This window comes from Electrophorus electricus, chromosome 23 (genome assembly GCF_041902795.1).
Source record: "Electrophorus electricus isolate QZ-2024a chromosome 23, ASM4190279v1, whole genome shotgun sequence".
NCBI lineage: Eukaryota > Metazoa > Chordata > Actinopteri > Gymnotiformes > Gymnotidae > Electrophorus > Electrophorus electricus.
The window spans coordinates 6,935,617-6,954,533 of record NC_137519.1 but is presented as its reverse complement, the minus strand read 5'-3'; the positions used below and the strand labels follow the sequence as shown (position 1 = coordinate 6,954,533).

At 42.4% G+C, this 18,917-nt stretch overlaps 2 protein-coding genes across 3 annotated transcripts in view; one reads left to right on the top strand and one right to left on the bottom strand.

Annotated features, from left to right (window-relative positions):
- The first annotated feature begins 995 nt into the window (after window positions 1-995).
- On the top strand, window positions 996-6,937 carry si:ch211-161f7.2 (uncharacterized). Its single transcript, XM_027011424.3, has 2 exons — window positions 996-1,219; window positions 5,374-6,937. Exon 2 carries the CDS (start codon window positions 5,392-5,394, stop codon window positions 6,544-6,546), a length of 1,155 nt encoding a protein of 384 aa, XP_026867225.2. The 5' UTR covers window positions 996-1,219; window positions 5,374-5,391; the 3' UTR covers window positions 6,547-6,937.
- Window positions 6,938-7,003: 66 nt separating this feature from the next.
- The window catches only part of scml2 (Scm polycomb group protein like 2), a 32,578-nt gene continuing 20,664 nt past the window's right edge, over window positions 7,004-18,917 (bottom strand). Inside the window, exons 9-15 of one of the 2 annotated variants that reach the window (XM_081706439.1) lie at window positions 18,697-18,805; window positions 16,902-17,105; window positions 15,852-16,028; window positions 14,324-14,449; window positions 12,812-13,048; window positions 9,485-9,639; window positions 7,004-9,097 (exon numbers count right to left, since the gene is read on the bottom strand). In XM_081706439.1, coding sequence (XP_081562565.1) covers window positions 8,972-9,097; window positions 9,485-9,639; window positions 12,812-13,048; window positions 14,324-14,449; window positions 15,852-16,028; window positions 16,902-17,105; window positions 18,697-18,805 — 1,134 coding nt within the window. In that variant the 3' untranslated portion in view covers window positions 7,004-8,971. The remainder of the gene's footprint in view (window positions 9,098-9,484; window positions 9,640-12,811; window positions 13,049-14,323; window positions 14,450-15,851; window positions 16,029-16,901; window positions 17,106-18,696; window positions 18,806-18,917) is intronic. The other variant, XM_035520732.2, reaches the window with a different exon arrangement.

The following is an 18,917-nucleotide window of genomic DNA, read 5'->3' as shown; positions in this document are numbered from 1 at the left end:
CAAAAGCACAGAACCGTAATTTGCTCAGGGTAAGACATTTACAATGTATGTTTACTGCTGTTAGATGCTGTACCTTGGTCACAACGGATGTCATAGCTGTAATTTATATGTCTTAATTTTTATCATTTGTTTTCATACAGCCACAAATATGTCATTTCAAAGTGCATCATAAACCCGATGAGGAATCAGAATGTGTCCATCAGAATGAGTAAAGCGTCAAAGACAAGGGGGAGCTCCAAAGACTTCTGAAGAGAGACCCCACGATGCCCCACACCGTCTCACTGCTCCTTAACAAGAGTTCTCTGTCAGCCTAGAGCCGGTGATAATTGATTGAGCCTAAGGATAAGGTTTGATTGGGATCAGTTTAAGGGATCTGGTCTGCAGTCACCTTCCCTGACCTCCAGGGTTCGGGACCCTGAGAAGGTCATGCCGGTCTTTGGGGCGAGGCTGAAACAATGAGCCTTTTAGAAATAGAAGCAAAACTGACTGTGAAAGAACACACCACCATCACTTGAGACGAATGTCTCGCTTCTCCTCGTGTTCTCCAAACCTAATTAAATTACGAAGTTAATAGCAGAATATTGCCGTGCCCATTGCTCACATTCAGCATCTTATAGCAAAGCTATTATAAGGATAAAATTAATTTTACGTTTTCTGTAGTAATCGTATTATCAGTTAAAGGTGAGTAAATTTAAGGTACATAGAACATCACCACTTCGGCCAATCCAGAAGAAAGATATTAACTACCCCTTAATTGGTGTAACATTTTTATTGTAAGAAGTAACAGCAGTAAACTGGCTGCATATCTCATACTTTAACTGCTTCGTTTACAAATAATTATACATAATCATCGGTAAATAATGTAACTGAAATTATGGCACAACATTTGACTGTCGACAGTAAACTGTTCAACGCCACATGTATTTAGCCTATACCATAAAAAGATTACAAAACATGAGCGTTGCTTTACCAGGACGGGTGAAATGAAGACATGCCACACCATTTTTGCTGGGGAGGGCTGCGCGCAGCTGTTCAGTCACGACGCTTCCCCGGTTGTACAGGATGAAAGAAGGCGGTTATTGATGCACTGAATTGTGATACAGAACGGGGACAAGCCTGAAGTGCGAGTTCATAACAAAACATACGTTGTATCACAGAAAGCCTGTAGCCGGCTGATGCGGGGAGCAGGTTTGAACTGAGGTACACTGGGGAGAATCAGGTAAGACCTTGACTGGATTGATAACTACTAGATGATATCTGATTAGATGGGAGAACTTTATTCCACTGATTAGAGGAGAAACATTTCAGAAAGTATAGGCAACACTTGTAGAGTTAGGCTACGTTTTAAATGTGCCACGATTGACGTATGGGAGTCAGTTGCGCGACAAGTAGGCTAAAATATGTATTATCACGTTCTATCACATAGCAGAATCCGCCGTTTTAATAAACTATTGTTGGTCGTTGTTATTACGCAAAAGAACGAAAAACCAGATCAAACAAGCAAGCTGGTAAGATAAACATTTTGTAAATATAATTTTCGTACGAAAATTATATAAAATGTACGAAAAAGTATAAAAGAACAGCTTATATACACCACAAATGCACCACCAAATGATTAAATCGAACTAAATTAATAAATTAATAATTCATAATCAACCCTTTAAAACTCCGATTGAAACAGTATAGTTCAGTATTTAATAGGCTACTGGACTAAAACCTCTCACGAATGACAGTAATTTGATAATGCACTGTATTATATTAAATTAAAATAACAAGCCAGCGCTTACCCATGCGATGATTTTTGTTTAAAAGGGACGTTTTTAAATGTGTTAAGAGTGTTTGTTCTTACTGACGTTAATGGCCTTTCATTCACTGTTATACTGAGCGCAGATAGCTGCCTGTCGCAGTTCTGAGCTTTTCCTCAATGGATTCGTTGACCGCGTGTAAAAGTTCGACTTTGGAAGAGGCGCAGAACACGCGGCTGAAATGGGGAAGTCATTATGGTTAAGGCCACGGCATTGAGCCTGGTTGTTTCCACAGAAGCACGTTGGCAACAGTAAATAACTCAACCTGGTCTCTGTACATTTTACAGAGGCATTTCTCTTTCTAACGCGCGCAGTCACGTTTCCAACACACTGGGTCAGACTGAGCCTTTTTCACGAATTTGCACCGTCGAGGTTGCCAAATGTGGGAGGGCTGTTTTTGAGCTCAGTTATGTTTAAGATAGAATTACCTCATCTTTGGTTTACCCACTGGTATGTGTTTATGCACAGCAGTTGTGTTCGCCTCTGAGTATTATTGTCAGTTATGCATGGATGAGTGAATAGTGACCGACTTTAAACTGATTCTCGCGTCTGCTCTGTATTGCTTGACTTTATTACGCTTTATTTTTAAGTATACATTTACTGGAGAGCAGATTAGCTACTAACAGTGTTAACTTACTCAGTTTATCAGTACTACAGGTCTCTTAAGGTTCAACGTGGCATGGCATTGCCTACGTGTGACATCATATCCATGTCAGTCTCTGCCCAGTGTAATTACATTTATGATATAACTGCTGCTCCTTACATGTTTAACCCACCATAAAGGGTCATTTTTCACTCCTAATCTTCTCTAAACGGCATATCCTCTCTGGGGTTGGCCCTGTGGCTTTCCACATGAAGGCAATTAAGTTCCACATACATCACACTTGGCCCATTAAGGGCAGGCTCCGGAGGGACACTAGTAGAACCCTGGAGCACGGCTCTGAGGAAGCGCGCTCGCTCATATCCATCGCTCAGCGTCCTCTTCCTGCCCATCTGGAACACTTGTCCCTGTACTCCATGTGTAGAATCAGCAAGCGAACTCTGAGCTTTGTACGTGTTAGTTTGTGTGGATGACGTTTAAACTCTACATGGCAAGTTAAATCAGTGGGGCTTCGATAATGAAGGCAAACTTGTCAGAAGCAAGCTATTATTTGATGAGAAACACTCCTGAATGACATAGGATGATGATTCTGGTTGTTTCTGCACACTTTGGAACTGAAACCGTGCTTTTTTATATTTCTGTTGCTAGATATTGTTTGAAGCACTCAAGATCCACTCCCTACAGTAGGACCTCGTGCTGAGCCATCTGAAGTGTGGGGTCCTTCTGTCCCCTGAATGTGGCTCAGGCTGGCCTGAATAAGCACCACACAGAACTTTACATGACTGCCGCACTAGCGCAGGGCTTGTTTAAACAGCCTCTAATATTACTGGAGACTCCGGTTTCCTTTTTTGTTCGAATTTCGTTATTGCATTGCAGTCCCACACAGGCCTTGTTTCTGTTGGAGGTGGTTAGAGCCCACAGTGATATACAACCAGTGCAGAGCCAGTTTGATTGTGCTCTAGATGTGAATGTGCACACAGAAGCCATAACCTGCACTCACACAGACTCCGTCCTCGTGCTGATATTTACTCTCCTATATGTCTCACGTGATGCCTTGCAGGATGAGCCACACAGTGTGAGTCAAGTATAAAGAGCACAGGAATAAAAGATTCACAACACATGAATAAACATGTCACCCATCGCATCGAGGAAGCGCTAAGGAAACAAGAAGTCATTTCAAAAATGTGCAGGACAATATTTAAATGCTATATGAGATAGTTATTATGGGTCCTTTATGAAGTGGACAGACACAACAGCAGGCCAGTTCCTGCAGTTGAAAAACACTATTTCTGCTTATTTCCTTTGTTAAGTTTAAAAAGAGATGTTTGAAGTCCTGTGCAGTTATTCTGGGGAAGAGATGTGAACCAAAAAAGCCTGAAAATAAATCCATGTCTTCCTGGCAGGTACAAGGTGTGCTTGGAAATGCTGAATCATTGAAATTGTTTTATGGCACAGTTTCTTCATAGCATGTATAAATCTTCAGCTTAGTCAGTGAGCTTCCCAACACCAAATTGCCATTTAAAGAGTATTTTTTATGTGTGCACTTTATTTTGGATTTCTTGGCAGGCTGTTTAACATTTCTCAGGCCCATAAAGTAAAATTCATAGTGCTGAGAGAGTTACACTTGTTTTCCAAGGGTTTAAAGAAATGCTTGAAATTCTAATTGATTATTGATATATTTTCATTGGTTAGGCCATGCATGCAGCAAAGGTCTGGTCTGAGAGAACATAACTGTATATGAAATTGCAGTGTTTAGAAGGGCATCCTGTTATTTCAGTTTGAGACATTTATGTTAAAGTGCGTTTGTATATCCAAAAGCGCCAATCTCAGCAGCTATACTGACATATCAATGAGCAAAACCAAGAAAAACTCATTTTGGATAAAAGGTGAAAATAATCATGTCAATAGCTAAATAGGATTTTTATTTTAATTTAATTACAGACCCTTCAATGTGCATGGAAAGCATTGTAGGACCACATGAAAAATTGTCCTTGAAATCATCTTTCATTTATCCTCTACTTTATTGCTCTCTCTCTCTCTCTCTCTCTCTCTCTCTCTCTCTCTCTCTCTCTCTGTTTGTGTGTGTGTGTGTTTGATTTTCAGAGCTTCACCACTGCCCTTTCAGGCTTTTCATATGAATATGCAGCTTACACAGCTGCGTATGGGCCTATTACCCTGAGCCTAACCTTCTGTGATGGAGATTTTAACCACAGGGGTGGGGGTCAGGATAGCCTCTCAGGTTTCATGGGTTCAGATCAGCAGCTGAGCACCTCCCATCAGTTCTGAAATTAGCTTCATTTAAAGTGTCCTATTGATTTATGTTTGATTGCTGCAGCATCTATGTTGGGTAATTATACTTTATGCTTATCAATGACAAACAGAAACAGAATTCTAATTCTGCATATAAACATAAGTGTAAGGGGTTACAAAGTTCATATACTTTCTTATCAATGCCCATAAACTGAAACTCTTAAGTTTTGCAGTAGATTTGATGTTTACTGTGTGGCAATCCTTAGTGTAGTTCTGCGTACATTTTTTATATGCTGCCATAAGTCCTGTTAATATTCCTTAGGTATAAAAAAAAAAGCTTTGTTTTAATTTTGTCTGAACTATATCAACAAGCAGGTTCAGTGATGAGAATGATCTCTGTGGACTCTCTGCAGGGCTGTGCAGGAGACAACCTGAATGAAGACCAGAGCCTTTTCATTACACGCTTTTGGTTTAGCAAAGGCAGTATTTCACAGGTTAACCTGTAGTTAAAAACACAACTGATCTGCTTTATATACCTTTTCTACATTAGTTCCTTTATCTAGAAAGGCACAAACAAATCAGCAGTTTCCATCATGCCAAAGCAAATTCCTTTTCCGGAAAAGTATGGGCGAATAAAGTGGTTCCAAGTCTGAAATCAGTTTTCTGGAATTTCTGATGGTATATATTTGATTGATCACCCATTCTGTTCTTTTCTAGAAAGCTCTCTGTTTGTGAATGCTTGGAGAGACTGCCATGGAAGAACTTCACAGCAAGACCCATAGCAACGGACAGATCAGAAGTCAAACATCTGAAGAAGCAGAGACTTCAGACAGCTTTGCACAGACTCTCTCTTCACAGACATGGAGCAGCAATTCAAACACAGGCTTTGCTTCAGAAGTGGCAGCTGAAGACACTGCCTTGTTTGCTCTCCTCTCAGAGCCTCTAGTGGCTTCCATTCTCAGAATGACAGCCTCTCTGCTACAGCCTGCTTGCCTTGGGGGCAGTCCAGTTACACTGCCTGTTCATCTGCAGGAGGCAGTCGGAGCAGACACCCACGTTAGTCAAACACTAGCCACATCGGTCATCACACCCTGTCCAGGGGCCCGCTCTATACCAATGATCTTAGATCAGTCAGTGGTGCAGTATATAAGCTCCCAGCCTCTTGCCCAGTCGTCATGTTTGATCCCAGAACAGCAGTGCCTTCAGAACCTGCCAGGACATGATGTAATATTACAGTCCACATCAGTGCCGTCGCGTCAGCCTTGGCATACTGACAGAAAATCCAACCTCTCTTCTCCAGCACCTGACAGTCCTCCTTCACACACCTCTGAGCTTGCTGCTGCTTTTCAAGAACATTATTCCAACCTTAGAAACTGTGTCTCCTCAGCCTGCAAAGGGACTAAATCACCACTGAATCCTGTCAGTGAAACCTTCTTCCATCCAGAATCAGCTCTGCCCTATCTGCATCCTGCTTCCCAACTCGTCTCCCTTGTTCCTCCTGCCACCTTGCTAGTGCCTTATCCTCTCCTTGTCCCTTTACCAGTGCCCCTGCCCATCCCAATCCCAATCCCAATCCCAGTTTCTAACATGAAAAAAACCAAAAGCACTCAGACTGCAACAGATGTTAGTATTTCCATGAGCACCCACAGCCCAAACACTGGCTGTTGTTTTCTGCAGTTACCCATGCTGCATCCCTCTTCAGTTCCTCAGGAGGAAGTGCTTGACCTCTCAGTTAAGGCCACTCCCATTCAAAGCAAGCAACTTCAGTGTTCTGTCCTGCAGGATTCTGCTTTGGACCTGTCCGTATCTTGCAAACCATGCACAGATTCATGCAGTGATAGCAAGTCAAAATTTGGAAGGAATTCAACAAGTGTAAAGCGAGTCATTTGACCTCTTATGTATCCACAAAGACGTGACCCATGACTTTAATGTAGAAGATGGCATGCAGTATGAATGGACAATGGAACACCACTACAGAAAGAGCACCACAAAGCTGCCAGGCCACAGCAGCAGGACCCCAGGACAGGGACCCCCAGGGAACGCACCTGCCATATTTAGTGAGACAGTAGTAAATCAGCCAAGGATAACTTCCTAAAGAACAAAATGATACAGCTGAGGAGGGCGATCCCTCACTCCATAAACAGTCACCCCATCAACAATCATCATGTGAAGACAAGCCAGCTTGGCTAAAATGTGCACACCTCTGATTCCTCTCCATGAAGATATGAGTGAGATTATGCTTCTGTTTGCTTACTTGCATTTAGTTATACAAACGGAAGACATAATGGTTATGAATTCTATATGTTTAAATGAGCTGAATACCTTCTTTTTCTCTTCAAGATATCAAAGGTGGATTTTCCTTGGTGTAAGTGTGTGTGTACATATGTTCTGGTGAAAAAAACAGCAATGCACAAACAACATTCTTATAAGTTTTAATAAAAAAGGTGTACTCGCATTGGCAGTATTATTCAAATGAGGGCAAATAAAATTGAGCATTGTTTTCATATTAGAGTACCTGGTGAGGCAAGTTTCTTCCACTGACATGATAAAATATGAAAAAAGATATTTTAAATGCAAATATTTATGACACTGTAGAAAAGTGTTTCAGTTAATGAAAACTACTTGAACCTGAGAGTCACAGTCTAAAGGATGTTTTAAGATCTAGAAAAAAAAAGTCAGAAAATCTTTTCCCCTAAAAAGTACAATTTTGTCCGATCAACAAAACTTGCAGTAACAAGCTTAACAAACATAAAAAATGAGAGGTTTCTATGCATTAAATAAATGATTAAATGTTCGAAACATCAACACACAGAAATATGACAACATATCTGGCACAGCATGCAGAAACATACAAGTAGCAAAAATGGTAGATCTTGGGGTTGCTAGGAATACCCAGTGTGAGCACCAAATCCAAACAAAACAAAAAGACGTTGTTCACAGATAGTCAGGTGGAAATGATGAGCTACAAGCCCAATCAAAAATTGCCAGTTAGTTTCTATGGTAACAAAACAGGCCTTCAGGTCACACCACACATACTGAAATGCAGTGTAGGTATCTGCCAGTGTCTGTTGGTTAGCTCAGGGCTGGCTTCGGGAACCGTGGTATGGTTCTGATATTATGAACTGAGTGAATGAAGTAATGAAACAAATCCTCACTCTAGCTGGTCTACACAGAGCTCTTAGGTGCCTTTGACCCGCATTTCACAAGCTAAGTTGTATGAGGACACACGGATGATTTGTATATGTACATTTAACACACCAGAATTTCTCATACGGGGAAATGATGGCATAATTTTGCAAGTTGCTAATAAAGAGAAGAAAAACATCAGTAACCTGAGTATAGTTTTGAACAATAAATAATAGCAACTGTTTCAGTTTCGCTTTAACTGCTTTTGTACCAAAATGTTATTTTGGTTTGAAGTGTCATGCGCAAAAATCAGGTATATCTGGTGGTACTAAAGATGTAACTGATAAAACAAGAGACCTTTGACAATAATAAATAGTTTGTATGGTTGTTTCTAATCCCAAAAGAACCTTGCTAAATACAGATGGAAAAAGGTTTGTAAAATATTTAACACATCCGCGATACTAGCACTTTGATTTATGATTGCAAATAATGGTACCTAATGTTATTCAAAACTAAAGAGTCAAGTTGGTCCCTACTGAATACCACATAATGGTTTACTAACTGAAGCTGTAACTGAGATCTCTCTCCAGTCTTTAGCAGTGAGGGAAAGCAGACCGTGTATGTCATTATGAACAGCCATCAAAGCTCTGCCTCTGTGTATACGCAGAATAAGAACACTATGCATAAGACAAAGAAATCCTTTGGGATTCAGCTGAGTCCATGGTTGTCCACTGCTCTCTGTGACTGTCCTTCTCATGAAAGGAGGTGCTGAGGTCGTTGGCGGTGGTTTATGATTGGCCGTGAAGATGATGCCTATGTGCTGAGAAGAGCATTCTGCCCCCCTGACCTGAGAAGAACTCTACACTCTGCTAGAATTGCAATTTTGTCAAACTCCCACATGTGCAGAGACTTTGGCGATGTGAAATACTGGTTTATGGCTGTTGCTGCTGGTTTTACAACGTTCAAACCTTGGCTGGCTGCATTTTTTGGACTTGTGGAACCTCTTAAATTTTTGACAACATCATTTTTTGGCGTATGCCCAAGCAGACTGTGCAGCTTTGCGCCAGCTCTATCCAAACCTGTCCCGTATATCTTTACTCTTCATGGGCTCAAACTCGGAGGGAACTTGGTGCAGTCTGCTTCCCCCTGCTGGAGCGTGCATGTTTGTGCCGTGCTCAGGACAAGCCTGCTACTGTTTTCCCTGTTTGAGTTTCTCGATGTGATGGCAGAGTTTGAGGGCAGGACCCAGTTTCAGACCCATGTACTTCATGATCATGTCACTCCGCAAGAGCATTAAAGCCTTGCCATCAATCTCCTGGGAAAACAAAACCATACAGAGGATTTGTAGAAAGAAATTAAAGACTTTCAAATAAGTATGCTGTGGTTGCTCACTGGAAAACACACACATTATGGTTGGTCAAAAATTTGTAGACTAACAATTCAACAGCTGATCAAGGCTGGGTCAGGAGGTGATTTATTGTTCAGAGCACTGAATGAGCTGAACCATGAGCCAGTAATGCAGCTATTCAAAAGATTCCAGTAACAGCTTGCTTGGCAGATGGTGAGAATTCTCAGTTAAGTTGCTTCTTATGCAGTCTCTGACAGTTCTCCTCATATGTATACTGCAGTTTTCATATGTATACTGAAGTGGTTTGCTGTCAGATGTTATAGATCTTTTGAGAGAACACAAAATGATGCTCACATGTTTTCTGAAGAGCTCAGCATGAGGAGCTAGTGCCTGAGGGTCAGCGTCACGCACAAATTGCATCACTTCCTCTATACTCCAGGAGGATGGGCTCCTATTGGATGCCTCTCGTTCTGTTGCCTGGTGTTCGGGACCAGTGGTAGAGCTTGCAGCTGACCACACACACACACACACACACACACACACACACACACACACACACACACACACAAAAATGTTACTTAACACCTCACACCACCTTCCACAAGACTGGCATACTGTTCAACAACAATGGCAAACTGTTCTGAAATGATGTCTCCTTTTATTGTTTATGCTTATTTTTACCAATATCTTGAACTAGCTTGAAACATAGTTCAGCATTAAAGGGCCTTTTAAGGGCAGAGTGGTGACTCAGCCAGCAGCTTTGCTAATCACATTACAAAGGCCACAAAGGCATGTGATCCATCTGTGCAGAATATTACAGCAGAGGGCAACAGCGGCGCAAATGATTACATTTTATCCCTTTGTACAATTTCAGTCTATTTGTTAACCAGTGATGGAACCTTACAGCCCATAAGGGTCTGTTCTAGGACCCCTGCTTTTTTTTTTTTTTAATATATGCTACCTCTGGGTAAAATTATTTGTAAACACATTGCTAGTTTCTGCTGCTACGCCGTTATATGCATCAGTCAAACCAGAAGACAAATATCAACTTAAAAATGGTCTTATATTTTTCTTCTTTTTTTTCCAGAGTTTTATTTGGGTTTATGTTCCAAAAACATTTTCCAACCTCTCTTTATCCTGTTGAATTAAGGGATAAATTACTGTTGCATGTTTAAGATATGATAAATGAGCTCTGTTCTGATTGGCTGCCCTGTACTGTGCCTCCTTCAAATAAGCACCTGAAAGCTTTTTTTTGTAAGTGCAAGTTGGCAGGGTTACACTGCTTTAGGCTGAATAGGCAGAGGTGGGTTAATAAGTTTGTTCCTGTGACATTTCAAAACAAGATGATTTTGCAGCTTAGATTCCATACATGGACTACGTGGACTTGGGGAGTGAATGTTGTGTTTTGAAACTCTAACAATATTTAAATATCACTTCGAAATTCGTTATTTCAATAAAGCAAGGGAAACAGAGTTTTTTATGACATGGGCCTTTTAATATTATTGTGGGATATGTAAAGGACATCTGTTACTGGATGTTGAGAAACATTCTCTCCCCCAATTCTGACAAAACAGAAGTGCTCTTATTAGGCTCACCAGCAGACAGGATCAAGCAAGCTTTCTGACTATGAAACAAACCTTAATGGTTTCCCAGTTAGACCATATATAACGATCTTGGTATTTATGGATCTCAGTCTCTCATTTGAAGCTTATGTAAATATTTTTTTCTAGGACAGCCTTTCCCCACCTCAGGAATATTGCAAAGATTAGATGATGCAGAAAGGCTAGTCAATGCTTTTATTGCTTCCAGATTGGACTACTGTAATGCCTTATTAATGCTTTACTATCTGTTTGTACCACTAACTGCAAATGCAAACTCTAAAATGTGGGTTCAAAATGCAGTAACCAGAGTTCTTCCTAGAACTAGAAAGTTTGATCATGTTATTCCTATCTAAGCTCTGCTGCATTAGCTGCCAGTAAAATTCAGTATTGATTATAAAATCTAATGACCTACAAAACACTGTCTTGCCCCACAGTGCCTTAGCAAACTCTTGGTATATTATGATCCACCACATTGGCTTAGATCAAAAGGTTATTTTATTTTATTAGCATCTAGAACAAGGAACTCTACCTCAGGGAGCAGAGTGTTTTCCTTTAAAGTTCCCAAGCTGTGGACCAATGTTCAGGACTCAATATTTGCACGCACGCACGCACACACACACACACACACACACACACACACACACACACACAATTTTTTATATATATAAAAAAATGTGCAAGGGTGGACTATATAGCCAGAAGGTAACAAAGACATGCCAATGTTCAATATTTAAGGCAAGGCTGAAAATCTCTTTGTTTACTCAGGCATTTTATTCAATACCTCTCATTTTAGGTTACGGTGTAGATGTGTGGGTTCATGGACATTGAGAGTTATGGATAACGATGACACCGTCACTTCTGTCTCTCAGCAGTGGAGTGCTGATGTTCCAGGAAGCTCTCATGTCTGGCTATATAATCCCCCCTTGCACATTATATATATGTAAATTGTACACGCTTGAGTATTTGACCATGCCTAATAACCTACCCTCTGTTTCTGGGTCATGCCTCCTTCTCCTTTTGTGACTCCTCCCTCCCAACTTCCCCTGCTGTGGCTTCTCACGCCTCTACCCCCCCGACTTCTCCACCACCACCCCAGTCACTGAGAAGGCTCTACGCTGACTGGAATCCACTAGACTGAATACTCACAAAGCTGTTCTTTACTTGGTCCCGCACCATATGGGTTTCAGCCACACTTACACTTATAAATCCCACACCAGAACTTCTAAGAACCCAGACAAGTATTCTGCTGCTTATTTTGCTCGTTATTACTTATTTTGGTCCTGTTGTGGTGCCCAGTAGCAAACAAAAGAGGATGGGTTCCTCTCGAGATTTCTTCCTCATGCTCTTAGAAAGGTTTTGTGCCACTGCGACCTTTGGTTTGTTCACTGGGGGCTTGAACCCAGACATCTGTAAAGTTGCTTTATGACAATGGCTGTTGTAAAAAGTGCTATACAAATAAATTTCACTTGATAAAATATATTAAAACTGGAGTTATGCCACCAGTATTCCACAGCCATGTTAGCTGTAACCAGGGCTAAGGCTCAATCTGTGCGATATAGAAAGAGCGAGCACTGATGCACATTTCTGCTAAATGAGTAATTATGTTTCTCTTAGACTTCAAATGCTGTTTGGACTTAAATGGATGATTATTTGGGGGGTGTAAATGTCAGCAGGTTTTTAGGCTGATTTAGTATTACTGCATGGTGGTTAAAAAGGCATTTATCCTGGGGCCAAAATAGTATCCAGGAGCAACTAAAAGGACCTACAGGGGCTCCACCTTCAATGCCAAAATTTATGCACAGTAAGCGATGGCTCTGAATGGCCACAAATTCGCCACACACTGCTGAGTATTAAACCTTCTAAAGTCTTCACTGTCCCAAAAGAAGTAGCTATTTGGAAGGTCTCCAGCAACTGACCAAATTTAGAGGGAACTTTTTCATCAAGACTAGTAAAACACCCAGAATAAGGACATTGGAACTTTTAATTTACACACACAAACACAAAAATGGCATAAATAGTGCCACCAGCAGGTAGCTTCAAGCCTGCAAAAGTAAACATTTGGAAAGTGAAGCTCTCTTACATAGCGTACCTTCCACTCGTCTGAGGGTGCGTGCGGCAGCCAGCTCAGCTGGGTTGGAGGTGACCCGGCGCAGAAGGGGAGGCTGGGACGTGTAGTGTGGGCTGCTTCCAGCTGGGCTGCGGTACTCTGAGGTGCTGCGCAGAGCAGGGGGCCGAGACGCTGCAGCTCCTGTGTCCATAGGCCCCTCGGAGAAAAGCTGCTCTGTTGAAGAGCCATCTTCAGCGTGGGGGAGGGGTTCTGCTCAGAAGGAGCAGAGAAATTGGGCGAGTGAGAGGGAAGGGCACTTTTAAGGGCACGCTGGAGCACACACTTAAGGCATAATGAGGTACACCACAACCCTGCAGACACCACACTATGTGGAAGAGCAGCCCGTTTTAAGGGAGCTGAAAACCAGTGGCACAAGAGAGACGAAACATTCACACTGTGCACTAAGCATTTCAAAGCATTATTTAAAAACCTCTCTCTCACACAGACACTCACACAGACACAGACACACACACACACACACACACACACACACACAAACCTGACACAATACACATCAATTGGCTTACAGCTGTGTCTGGCTGACACAAACACGCACACACCGTACCTAGATGACCAAATTACTTATAAACCACCACTTTAAATTCACCAGCAGCACAAAATAAATTACAATAGTCTTGCGGTGTCTTAGGCATTTAACTGGTTAACGACACAGGCTCTTTAATTAGGCATGGGGAGAGCTTTAATCATGTGCAATGGATGAGTGGTTAATGGGGGAGTGAACAGAAGCGTTGAACTCCTGCCACAGGACCCTGCAGCAGCGGGAACCTTTCCATCCTGCCAATTAACTCGAGTGCTTCTGCTCACAAGAACACTGCAAGATCCCTCTTGTAAGAGCCACAGAAGGCGTCTGCCTAAGAACGTGCCAGCTGCTCACCTCTGTGGCACGCTATGCTGTCAAGCGACCTTGCAAAATTTAGCTCAGTCAAAGCGATGGTTTAACCCCACCGCGCTAATGCGGCTAGAGGGTGTAAAAAGCTTGTCAGATTATAAACATACTGAAATCAACTATTTGTTGACTTGTTGGCGCAAAATTTGGATTTGTTAGTGCAAAAACAATGTTCGTTGTGCTTTTTAAATGAAACATAGTGTTAACTGTGCTTTTTAAGTGAAACATGTTAACTGCCTTTTAGCAAAACTGTGCTATTTAACACATTGTGCTAACTGTACTTTTTTACTAGCTTGACATCATGCTAACTGGCAGCTTGAGCTTCAGGTTTAGCCACTGTAGCATTGCTTAGTGGAATGAACCTTTAAGCATGTGCCTAATGCTGAGGCCTGCTAGGTCTACTGAAGTCCTAGTTCTCTGATCTGGGGCCACTTCCACAAGTGGAACACATCTTCTGGCACAGCTCCTATTAAACAAATCTGCGAGCCTGTGACAAGTGAATATCTGTTTGCACGTCTGCCGCACTAAAATGTGAGCGCACAAAAGAGCAGGCGGACAGGCACCACTCGTGAGCATACCTTCTAGAGTGTGGCTGTCTGTTCTCTGCGGCTTTGCTGTCATCGGGGCATTATAAGAGGAGGAGTCTTTGGTGAAGCGTCTCCTACCCTGTGCTATAGATACGGCTTCTGACGTCTCTTCCTTCACTGCGGGAAAAGACAGCAAATTAAAACAATTGCGGTCCATGACACACATGAGCAACTGTCTGTTTGTAAATCATTACTGTGCCCTGGTATAATAATTTATGGATATAATTTGAATCCTCTGTTCAGTTCCATCAGATTGACCAAGTATAATTCATTGATGTTTAAAAGCATTTGCATATGTACTAGAGCAAATACCTGCACATTACCTCAAAGAGATACCCGAACTGATTAAGAAACTTGATGCCTAGGTCCCCTCTTGGTGCCTAGGTGCTCATCAAAGGTTCCCTAGGACGCCATCAAACCTCCCCTTTACCACTGAGATCATTATATAATGTTGCAGCTCAGTAGCCAAGATAATGGGACAATAGGAAGCATTCAAATGGGATAAATTATCCTTTAAACCTCTCAGGCCAAATAATCAATTACTGCCCTCTGACCACAGCAGCATCTCTAGACTTGTACTCGAGATCAGTGCTCTGTTACAACAAAGAGTACATTCTACTAGATAAGCATTGAGATCTAACTAAGGTTTTGGGAAATATGGCAGGTCACTGGTCTAAATCCTACCTGATTCATGACAATCAATTTGTATATGTAAAGTCAGTTTTACACCGTGTGATTGCAGTGGTCTTATATGTTCAGCGCATGTCAAACAGTACGAGGTGCAGCAGATGGATTCAAATGACCAAATTCCATGACGGACTGTGCAATCACACTTGTGCTGACAGTCAGACTATAATGATAAAGTTTTTCTACCCATAATCCTGTAATGAGAGAAAATTCTGATATTCTCTTTTTGTCATCCATAAGCAACTTTATTTATTTTTTACAAAAAAGAGACTATGGCGCACAGCCTCCTCTTTACAGTCGGACTCTCCTCAACATATCTCCCCCTCATGCTGTCTCAGGGAGGTTTCCCTCAGCACGGTCACCCTTGGCGTGCCCTTCTCGGGGGATCTAAACTCTAAGCTACTTTGTGACGGTGTCTTGTTATATAAATAAGTAAACATATAACCACACTGTTGTTGGATATGTCACCATCTCGATCTTAATAACGAGCTCACAGCAAAGAAGGGGCTGGAACTATTGAAACTGTGCGATGCTGCAGTTGTTTTAAGCCAATACCAGTATTCAACACCATCAACTCAAAACCTTTTACCATATGAAGGATGCAACATGTGAGAGCCTCCTAGATTAATTATTCAGTGGCTAATGGTAATAATCAGTGCAGTGTATTTTTCCATATAGCAACAAACTAATCAAACCAGACTGTGCAGCTTGGAGTAACCCCCTTTCTCCCTCACTCACTCTCCCCTCTCCGTAACTCGCCCCCCGACCCGCCCAGCTACCCCGAGCCTGCGCACCCACAGGGCATGTCCCCGGGACCCAGGCAGACGTGTACCTGACTTGCCGCTGTCGTAGGTGCCATGTGTGTTGGTGTGGAGGGGGCTGAATGGCTGACTGCTGAAGAGACTGTCACACTGCAGGTGGTGGCACAGAGTCTCCAGGAAGCGCAGCACAAATGAGGCACTGGGGGCACGAGGCAGCTTAACATAGTGGATCCCTCCATCCGAACGAACTGAGAGGGGTGGGGGAGGGGGAGGGGGGCGGGGCAGGAGAGAGAGTGAAAAGGCAGAAGGACGGGGGACCCCGAGAGAGAAATTTTGAATCAAAGAGGAAATCTAGAGGGAGAAATTGCAACAAGCATTGCAACATAACTAAATGCTGTGAAAAAGTTATAATGCATCTGTAAAGCTTAGCGTGACCCCGATACACCCCCTCCATGAATTTCTTCTGCTTGTTTTTGAATGCAACAATAGCACGCAAGCATTACAACAGCCAGTGTTGCTATAGAGGACTGGTTAGAGAGGCTCTTCCCCTGGATGTCCGAATAAGGAGGGTGTCTTTGTTGCTGATCCCAGCCTTCCTTTGTGAGGGTCTGGATAAATTAGTCAGTCCATCACAGCAGATGGCCTCACCAACACAGCCACTGCCCCACACACACACACACACACACACACACACACACACACACACACACACACACACACACACACACACACACACGCACACACGCACACACGGCCTCTAGGGACAGCCCCAATCAAACAGACCAAACCAAGTTACAGAGACATGTCATTCTTCATTACCTTCAGCAAAATTACATCAGCTGTGCACACACAGGATTTCACACACACCCACACACCAAAAACAAAAAATGTTCTCCCTTCTCCCTGTTATTAACACACAAACACATGAGTTTCCACATGCCTTCATACAGACAGACACACAAACCAATGTTTTGCTAGTGCTTCAAAAAGAAGTAAAATTGAAGTGTTCAAAGTCTTCATTACGCACGCTCAGCTCATCCCTAGCAAGCCGGTCTTTGGCTGAGCCAGGCCGACATTGCTGGGTGTGAGGTGGCGCTGGGAGCAGGGCACCTCTGGCTTACCTCGCACGATCTCGCCGCCGTCAGACTGCGACTGCAGGAAGGTGAAGAGGGCTTTGGGCTGGTAGGCGCAGTCCACGCAGGCCTGCACGGCGTGCTGCAACACCGTGTTGACCGGGCCCGGCCCGAAGTGATCCGGCAGCTGGAGCATGAGTTTCCGGTCCAGGTGCGGCCCGCAGTCTCCGTGCTTGTTCACGTACACGCACACTACAGGAAAGCAGAGGCAACATGCATAAGCACAGAGAAGATAACATATACACTGGGGCTAAGACACATGCATGACACACACACACACACACACACACACACACACACACGCGCAAACAGACATATGCACACGTATGCACCCCACTTGTCTGTTACATGCATTTACTGCGAAGTGCTAATATACACTTGGTCACCGTTTGTATTATCACACTCACTGTTATTGAATATTTGTTGCATATTTCTTGATACTGCTACCATACCAAGTTGGTATTTGACGTTCTTCACAAATGCTAGTGAGCTATTCGAGGGCACAACGCAGTGAACGAAATAAACAAGGCCAGTGTTGTTCATGAAAAAACATAACATGAAAAAATGTAAGCCATCTTACTGCTTTATAGACGCAGCTGCCAGTAATGCTGAAAGTAAGGTTTATTTTGTCTGTACTGCAGACAACGACCCAGGAAACGATGAAACATGATAAACGTGTCTCCCCTGGTGACCTGGACAGGCGTGTTAGCTGGTTTGTGAGATAGTTGGGGGTTTTTTTGTCAGCAGGGGTTGAAGTTTATTTATTTACTTATTTTTTGTACCAATAAGAGCAGCACACATTTTAAATAGAAAAATAGAATTTCATAATAGAATTTCATTCTGCTTACGTCCAGGCTCTGTCATTAAATCTCTACTGTAACTCTATTGATGTGCTGGTGAAAGTACTTTCAGAATTTATAAATATGGCGAATAGAAAATTGACATACAGCAGGCTTTGAATATTTAAAAGTTTTGAGTTAGACCCAAGTTATGACATCATAAATTATTTTATGCAATCACTGGGAATTTACTCTTAAATGTGTAAACAGCCAACCTGTTACAAATGACTGTTTTGGGACACGATACCTGATATTAGTATCACAATCTAAACACCCCCCCCCCCTCACTTTTGCACGTGAGGCCACCTCTGAATGCAGACGATAAATAAATATTTAAATAAATGTTCAGCAATTTTGTCGTCTTATTATTGCTAAATTGTTGTTATTTTTCAGATGGAAAAAGGAGTGCTTACGTGCACGTGCACACAAGCATGTACATACGCACACACTCATGTAATTACATGCACGCATACAAATGGATGCAAACACACACACACACACACACACAGAAAACCAGGGTGAAAACAGGTGACCCTATGCAGACAGTAACTTGTGGGTGTGTGCTTGAGATTTATAAGCATTATAAATATCTCTATACATCTATGACACATCCACATGTCCTCACAAACAGGCATTCTCCTGCTCTCTGCCTAAACACTGTTCCATCCTGTTGGGAGACAGATGTCTACGCTGATGAGAAATCCCAACCTTAAATAACCAATTTAAGACCTTAAATAACCATTTTTATAATAGCATGTCATTTATAAGACATAACCCAAATACTATAAATGCTTGTAAAATTCGTTCTGAAATCAGTGTCTGAGAATAAAATTTCACCCATGTGAGAGCACCCTCTTCATTAAAGGTCTGTTTGTTGCGGATGCTGTCATGCTGATGTAGACAGGAGGAGGTGCAGGATGAGGAGAGCATTAATGAGGCTTTACCTGTTGACACCACTCCAGAGTCTTTGGTCACCTGTAGACTGGACAGTCTGCCATCTGAGACAGAGGACATGGACGTGCTGGATAGAGACTGAAGGACTCTCGGTTTCCTCTAAGAGACAGATGGAGAGAAATATGTAGAATAATGTAAAATATGCAGCAACATGTCATCGCCTGAGAGACAGTCAGTGACAACCTGGCTTTCCTTTTTCCCATAATTATAC

Bases quoted from the DNA above. Each gene is read 5' to 3' on its own strand.
- si:ch211-161f7.2 (XM_027011424.3), top strand. From the start codon at position 5,392: ATGCTTGGAGAGACTGCCATGGAAGAACTTCACAGCAAGACCCATAGC.